The sequence below is a fragment of the Macrobrachium rosenbergii genome, chromosome 33 (assembly GCF_040412425.1).
Source record: "Macrobrachium rosenbergii isolate ZJJX-2024 chromosome 33, ASM4041242v1, whole genome shotgun sequence".
Taxonomy (NCBI): domain Eukaryota; kingdom Metazoa; phylum Arthropoda; class Malacostraca; order Decapoda; family Palaemonidae; genus Macrobrachium; species Macrobrachium rosenbergii.
This window is the reverse complement of record NC_089773.1, coordinates 7,376,607-7,385,000: the sequence shown is the minus strand read 5'-3', so window position 1 is coordinate 7,385,000 and position 8,394 is coordinate 7,376,607. Positions and strand designations below refer to the sequence as shown.

Genomic DNA, 8,394 nt, shown 5'->3' with positions numbered 1-8,394 from the left:
GCTAATTATTGCCGTCGAACTCAGATTTTAATATCAATTTATTCTGATAATTATGATTGCCATCCCTTGATGCATGTACAGGCTTAAGTACTGAATAATAATAATAATAATAATAATAATAATAATAATAATAATAAAAAATACTTGAAAAATCCTCAAAATTTAATAATAAAAATAATAATATTTGAAGAAAAGCTACAAATCTCGTGGACCCAAATAAACGGCCCCTGGGACTCCCCTGAGACAAGGACACCGCTACAGGTTCCTTCAGGAGTCTCGATGCCCAGACCACCACCAGAAGTTTCTTCTGGACTCCCCCATACACAGCCCCAACACTCCTAAATCACACCCCAAACTCATTTCGCCAAAACAAACACTTCCTCCTGAGGGAAAAGATCCTCCGAAGGGGGAAGTCCACTTTTTCGTCAAGCCCCTGCGGCTTCCGCCTTCCGAGGCGGATAAAAAAAAAAAAAAAAAAAAAAAAACTTCTATAACGACCCCCTCCTTCGTCAGGAGATGATTTATCGTACTGTTTCGTTCCCCCCTGGGTTATTTCAAGCCATTCGGTCCTCTGGAGTGGCCCATTCCGACGGGAGGGAGAGGAAATATATGGGTTCCCTCCGACGGGGTATAACGACGGAGTTCCAATGCTTCAATGGCTATTTAGTCCGGAGATTTAAGGACGGAAGGCTGGCGTAGTATGAAAGTTTTTTTTTTTTTGTAGTACAGGTTTACGATATAAGACTGTTTTTTTATAAACACACACACTCACTCACACATACAAACACACACACACACACACACACACACACACATATATATATATATATATATATATATATATATATATATATATATATATATATATATATATATATATATATATATATAGGCCTATACAGACAAATACTAATACAAATGCGTATATTTCCTTATTTATATATAATACTAATAATAATAATACACACAATATATATACACAATATTTATGTATAGATACTGTGTATTATTACAAATACGTATATTTCCTGATTTATAATAATAATAATAATAAATAATAATAATAATACCCTACAAACAACTAATAACTTCCTAGCTGAAACATCATCCACACATATTCCTATTCTGCGAAATGTGCCAGTAACTCCTATTCCTAGAATCCCATAGACAGTCACATTATATACCCTAGCTACTTCAAGCAGACAAGTTTACCAGTTACGTCACTTTTTACTAAGCGTATATATAGCAGTTCTGTTTTTATTTCAATGACAAATAATTTTTTCTAATTTCGTTCTGATGCGTAACCTGGCATTCCGTCTCCTCTGGCTCAATGTGGGTTCTGTGACGACATAACTCAAATGTGGATTTTGTTTGGTTAATATTGGGATAAGTGGTTTTGTTTGGTTAATATTGGGATAAGTGGTTTTGTTTGGTTAATATTGGGATGAGTTGCATTTACCTTTGAAGGTCATTTGATACCTCTCAAATATTACGATGAATTTCCGTAATGGCGTTCATATTATTACCAGTGTGTACAAATTTTGCAGGTACAGGGGCAGTGTATATAGACGTTATTTACCCAAATTGTAAGGTCTGTAAGGTCTCTCTCTCTCTCTCTCTCTCTTCTCTCTCTCTCTCTCTCTCTCTCTATATATATATATATATATATATATATATATATATATATATATATATATATATATATATATATATGCATAAACAAACATCTCACATTCAAGACCTTCAACCTTACCCCGTCAAAAATATTTAATATCTCCAGTTTTCCCTGAACATCTGAATTCTGACGCATCATCAATCTGAATAACAATGAGTAAGCGAACAACAATGTCTCGGTAATGAGTATTACCCAGAAGTGCCCATCACCTCGCCATGAGTACCTGGAAGAAGAAAAGTGCCGGAGAGAGAGAGAGAGAGAGAGAGAGAGAGAGAGAGAGAGAGAGAGAGAGAGAGAGAGAGAGAGAGGGGGGGAGGGAACTGTTTAAAGGTTAGTCAATTCAAGCCCAATGGACGATACATATTTCTAGAATCAAAAACATCGGTTCAATTAAAGGTGATGTTTCCGAAGAGGAGACAAAGGCTACATGATTTGTAAATATATATATATATATATATATATATATATATATATATATATATATATATATATATATATATATCTAGCCTATATTAAAACTAAATCTATATACGTTGTACTCTCAGAGAATTCCTAGAAATAAAAAACATTTAAAATTCCTAGACTAAAGAACATAAACCCACGCAAAAGGAAAACAAAAAGAATAACAACACAATAACAATAAACAACATGACAATAACATAAAAAAAGTCACGTGACGTCATCTGGAAACGTTGCAACAGCAGCAGACGACGACACCCGCTGAAATATGGCGCGGCGCACAACGTAGGCCTATAGCTACGAGATCTTTCCCGAATTCCGACCACCATTACCGCCTTGGGGATTTGTTCCTTAAAGCTGATAATATCTCTTCGGTTAGGCTGATGATCTACTAATTCGTGACTTCTGCTTCTACTGCTGCTGCAACGCACGAAAGCACGAAAAACACGAAGCATTTCGTGACTTATTTTTCCCAGAAGTGTGACCTTTTCAGAAGAATGTAGATGAACGTTTAGAGCTACGCGCCGTGGCGCGTAGCAGATATTGAACGAGGAAATATAACGATCAACAGACAACTATGAACCCGAAATTACTTTCTAAAAAGCAATTCAAACCTGCATTCGTGTGACGCAAAAACCCAGCCCTTCAAATTCCCGAGATACCATTAAAAAAGACAAAAAGAAAAAAAAGGAGACAGGGAAAAACTCAGAATAAAAAATGTTCAGAGCCTGGGATGCGACCCCTTCAAGTCGCCAGCCCCATTTGGAAACGTTCAAACACAGCTGAGCGCCTCCCGCGGCCCATGAAGATATCAATTGTCCCTTCGAACGAAACATTACGACAAGGACGAAGACGAATTAAGGAAAAACCTCCCTCCAAGGTGGCAACGTTGGGATCGATCAACGTGAGCCAGCGTGGTGGGTTTTCCGTTTGCCGATTTTAAATCAGATTGTTGCGTCATTTGACTGAAACACTGAATCAAAACAAACACACTGCGACGAACTAATACCAAAACTGATGTAAAGTAAACTTGATTTACGCTGAATATGAATGAAATGGAAGGCACCTGTAAAAGTGGCTACCTGGCAACTCGGCCCATCACAACACTGTGAAAAGCCACGACTGGTTGGTTCGGCTTGCCTTAATAATAATACTCCTTCTCATACATATATACGATGTTTCCTCGCTTTATCAGGCTGAGGCGAATTGCACGGAAATGTCGACGGTATGAAAACGAAAGTAACATTCGAGATGACAACAGGGAACTTTTACTATTTCGTTGCCAAACAGCTACAATTGCCATATTCACAAACACTCGGTCTAACAATGTAAACAGTGTGCATATTCTTCGTGTACCAAAGACTACTGTACGAGGTATGCAATTTGCAATTTCAGCGTTAACTGTACATCACATGTACTGTATAGGTTACCTGTGTGCGTGCATAAAGCAGGTATTGTGTATATACCTCCAGTGTACGAACACCAAGTGTATCTAAGCTTTAAGATACACTCCAGTTGAGTCAATCAAATTATCTTTAGTTAAACGTTGATATTCAATTCAGTGAAGCCTTCCTTCCAATGCCATTGTGGCCCACCACAGTCGTCTAACCAGCCTGTACCTCTTCCAAATCCTAAGGGACAGGAAACACTTTAAATCATAGTTCATTATGTCTCCAAACGTTAGGTAACATAGGCCTATATAAGTTTTAAAAATGTATATTTCAACTTTATACAAATTTTGTGGAGACCAAGTTAACCTGTAATAATTCACGGCCCGAGAGAACTTTTCTTATAGAAGTGAAACACGTTTCAGTTTTCAACTGAATGTTATAATAATTTCCTTGACTTAATAATCTTATAATTGCTTATGTCACTATGTAGCCATGCGATTATTCTGATGCTGGTTGACTTACAGAGAGAGAGAATTACTTGGCGTTACATTAAATAAGACATGCAAATATCATTAAACCAAATCACGTACTTGGAAATTTTCTACCACTTTCGCTTTTCCCTTTCTTACATAACCTTCCCTTCCCTAAGAAGCGCACAGCCCTAAACCTTCCTTTAGTAGTAAGCCAACTTTCTTCTTTACTGCTTTCTGGGTCGGGTTTTCCCCCAAGCTGGTTTAAACAAAACTATGTCTACAAACAAAAGCTTGAATTTTGGTTGAATTCAAAAGTAGTTAAGCTGACAGCCTGTGTTCAGCAATAATCCTTCATACATATATATATATATATATATATATATATATATATATATATATATATATATATATATATATATATAGATATATATATAATACACAGCTTCTTTGCAAGCTGTTGTACAGCGCATGCGCACTACACTGCATGGCCGCAATGGAAAAATCTCTACACAATACAATAATTTCAAACTAAATCATAACTTATCGAATTTGAAATTACTTTTATCATCGTCGTGGACATTAACTCCACAAGCGTCCATTCCTTAACCTATGAAAATAAAAATATCCCCGTGGCTTTATTATATAAGCCGGCATTGGCCCTCTATGCTAAAACCACGTGTGCACACGAGAGGGAGTGAGAGAGAGTGAGAGTGAGAAAGAGAGTGAGGGAGAGAAAGAGCTAGAAAAAATAAAGGGGGTTTTGCTCCCATAATACGAACTGCATTGTCTGACAGACAACGCTTTTTTTTTCTTTATAAGGTTTCACGTACGAATCTTGCCGATTTCCGTTGCCGAAATAGGGGGGATAGGGCCAATCACAAAGAAGAGTATATAACATCTTTCCTTAGGCCTAGTATCTAAACAATGGGTTGGGAGATCCTGCCCAAAAATTACGGAAATAACCGACGTCATCGAGACAGTTCTACTAGCAAATGGCGAGGTCTTGTGAATTGATTCACTTCTGAGATGAATGAATGATTCTGGGATTACTGAATGACTTAAAACCCAGGCCGCTTCCGAACTCGCCCAACCCCTTCCGTGTTCCCACAGGACTCACCTTTCTGCCCGCAGAATGCCGCTAAGAGCAGCGCCAGCCAAACCTTATTTAATAAGGCGGCCATGGTGGTGGTTTAAGTTGAAAAACCCGACTTTAAACCACCATAAACCGATCCCGGTTTGTGAGCACCGAAAAAAAAAATTCAACTGAACCACTTGGCACTTTCGAGAGCACTTTAAGGGGGAAAAATTCGATAGGTATATCAGGGTGAGGGGGGGAAAAATTCACTAAAATCACTTTTTCAGATCAGGCTGATTTTGATCCTAGGAACTGTTATTTTTTAATCGAAAAAAAAAAGAGAAATATATTATTATAAAATAACGCACTTTTATAGATATATTTCAATAAACAGACATGATTTTAAATCGTCTTTCATTACGTGATATTATTTTCCAAACACATGCAAACGAACATCGGAAAAGATGAGATGCGACACTCAAAAAAAATCATACATATATTTCTGGTCTTTCACAATTTCCAACACCACGCACAGGGCTTTATATTTGCGACTTCATCAATTCACAACCCAAATCACAACAGCAGCAGCTTTCACTTATTATTAAAGATAAAAAAGGGGTGATGATGGGGAAATATATTGAGAGGAACACAAACTACAGCACTGGACAAGACACCACACACGAGAGCGAGCGTTTAGACGCTTTTGACGGAGGAGGGGAAAAAAATTGTTTTTCGGAAAAACTCCTGATCCTATCTGGTCCTCGCGATAATCCCGAGGGGGGTCCTTTACATCCAGAGGGGGCCACGCAGGAGTCGAAGGAGATCCGGAGAAAAACGCCCGAAATGGATCATTCGACTCACGCGGTGAAAAGGAGCGTAAATCCTTCCTTCACTGTCCACTGGCTAAACCAGACTGACGAGCATCGGTGTGAACCTCCTTGGTGTGAACCACACGCCCAATCGTCTGCTCTCTCCCATGTACGTAGGCTCGGCCGCTAGCCCCGCAAACGTCATTTTCGAAGTTTTCACCGCTAAAGCGGGATTTAAACGTTTTCAAATGCTATTTAATTGTTTCAAAGCAATTTTATTTATTATAATTTACAATCTTCAACTAAAAAACTGACTCAAAAACCGCCTAAATAGCATATAAGCCCCCAACACAAGCTTGGCTTGAAATCCAGGTATTATTCGTCTCATTCATCAACCATTCGCCTCAAAATCATCACGAATACCTCTTACATTACATAACTCAAAACAAAACACGCCACAAAAACGAAACCACGAGCAACGTTTCGTGTTTCGTTGACAATCGCCCGTTAAAAGGGAAGAAACGAGTCTACTCACTGTTTCGCGCGCGCGGCCGGCACTCGTGTAAAACTCGTAACAGAAAATAGGATGTTTTAACAGACTCTCTTATAAATATTACTTTGTTTCTATATTATCCTCTCTAATGCTCCTGAAACTCGTGACTGAAATACTCAAAAGAAAATCGCTTTCATATAAAACTTCATGACTGAAATATTCTACAGGAAATGTTTATATATAAAACTTCGCGATTGAAATCCATGACTGAAATACTCTAAAGGAAATGTTTTAATATAAAATTTCATGACTGAAATGCCCTAAAAGAAATATTTTAATATGAAATTTCATGACTGAAATCCATGACTGAAATACTCTGAAGAAAATTTTTGAAAAAAAATTTCATTACTGAAATCCGTGACGGAAATACTCGAAAGGAATGTTTTCATATACAATTTCATGACTGAAATACATGACTGAAATACTCTAAAGGAAATGTTTTAATATACAATTTCATGACTGAAATCCATGACTGAAATACTCTAAAGGAAATGTTATCATATCAAATTTCATGACTGAAATCCTCTAAAGGAAATGTTTTCATATAAAATTTCATGACTGAAATCCATAACTGAAATACTCTAAAGGAAATGTTTTAATATAAAATTTCACGATTGAAATACTCTAAATGAAATGTTTTAATATAAAATTTTATGACTGAAATACTCTAAAGGAAATGACTTCATATAAAATTTCATGACTGAAATTCTCTAAAGGAAATGTTTTCATAAAAATTTCATGACTGAAATATTCTTAAGGAAATGTTTTCATATAAAATTTCATGATTGAAATCCAAGACTGAAATATTCTAAAAGAAATGTTTTCATAAAAAATTTCATGACTGAAATACTATAAAGGAAAAGTTTTAATGTGGAATTTCAATACTGTGTTCCATGACTAAAATATTCTAAAGGAAATTTTTTATATGAAATTTCATGACTGAAATACTCTAAAGGAAATGTTTTCATATAAAATTTTATGACTGAAATACTTTAAATAAAATTTCATGCCTGAAATCCAAAATACTCTAAAAATTTTTTTCATTTTTTCATATAAAAATTTCATGACTCAAATACTCTAAAGGAAATGTTTTCATATGAAATTTCATGACTGAAATACTCTAAATGTTTTCAAATAAAATTTCATGCCTGAAATCCATGACTAAAATACTCTAAAAAATTTTATTATAAAAAATTTCATGACTGAAATACTCTAAAGGAAATGTTTTCATATGAAATTTCATGACTGAAATCCATGACTGAAATACTCTAAAGGGAATGTTTTCAAATAAAATTTCATGACTGAAATCCGTGACTGAAATGCTTCAAAGGAAATGTTTTCATATAAAATTTCATGACTGAAATCCATGACTGAAATACTCCAAAGGAAATGTTTTCATATAAAATTTCATGGCTAAAATCCATGACTGAAATACTCCAATGGATATGTTTTCATATAAAAGTTCATTACTGAAATCCATGACTGAAAAACTCCAAAGGAAATGTTTTCATATAAAATTTCATGACTGAAATCCATGACTGAAATACTCTAAAGGAAATGTTTTCATATAAAATTTCGTTACTGAAATCCATGACTGAAATACTCTAAATGAAATGTTTTAACGTAAAATTTTGACTGAAATCCATGACTGAAATACTCTAAACGAAATGTTTTAACGTAAAATTTTGACTGAAATCCATGACTGAAATACTCTAAAGGAAATTTTTTCATATAAAATTTCATGGCTAAAATCCATGACTGAAATACTCCAATGGGTATGTTTTCATATAAAATTTCATAACTGAAATCCATGACTGAAATACTCTAAAGGAAATGTTTTCATATAAAATTTCATGGTAAAATCCATGACTGAAATATTGGATATGTTTTCATATAAAAGTTCATTACTGAAATCCATGACTGAAAAACTCTAAAGGAAATATTTTCATATAAAATTTC

The 8,394-nt window shown here is 35.3% G+C and overlaps 1 protein-coding gene across 1 annotated transcript in view; it reads right to left on the bottom strand.

Moving 5' to 3' along the window:
- Nucleotides 1–6,008, bottom strand: part of LOC136855881 (cell adhesion molecule Dscam1-like) — a 607,418-nt gene extending 601,410 nt beyond the window's left edge. The window contains 2 exon segments of the mRNA XM_067133289.1: nucleotides 5,116–5,385; nucleotides 5,935–6,008. Of these exon segments, the coding sequence (XP_066989390.1) occupies nucleotides 5,116–5,179 (64 nt within the window). The 5' untranslated portion in view covers nucleotides 5,180–5,385; nucleotides 5,935–6,008.
- Nucleotides 6,009–8,394: the final 2,386 nt, after the last annotated feature.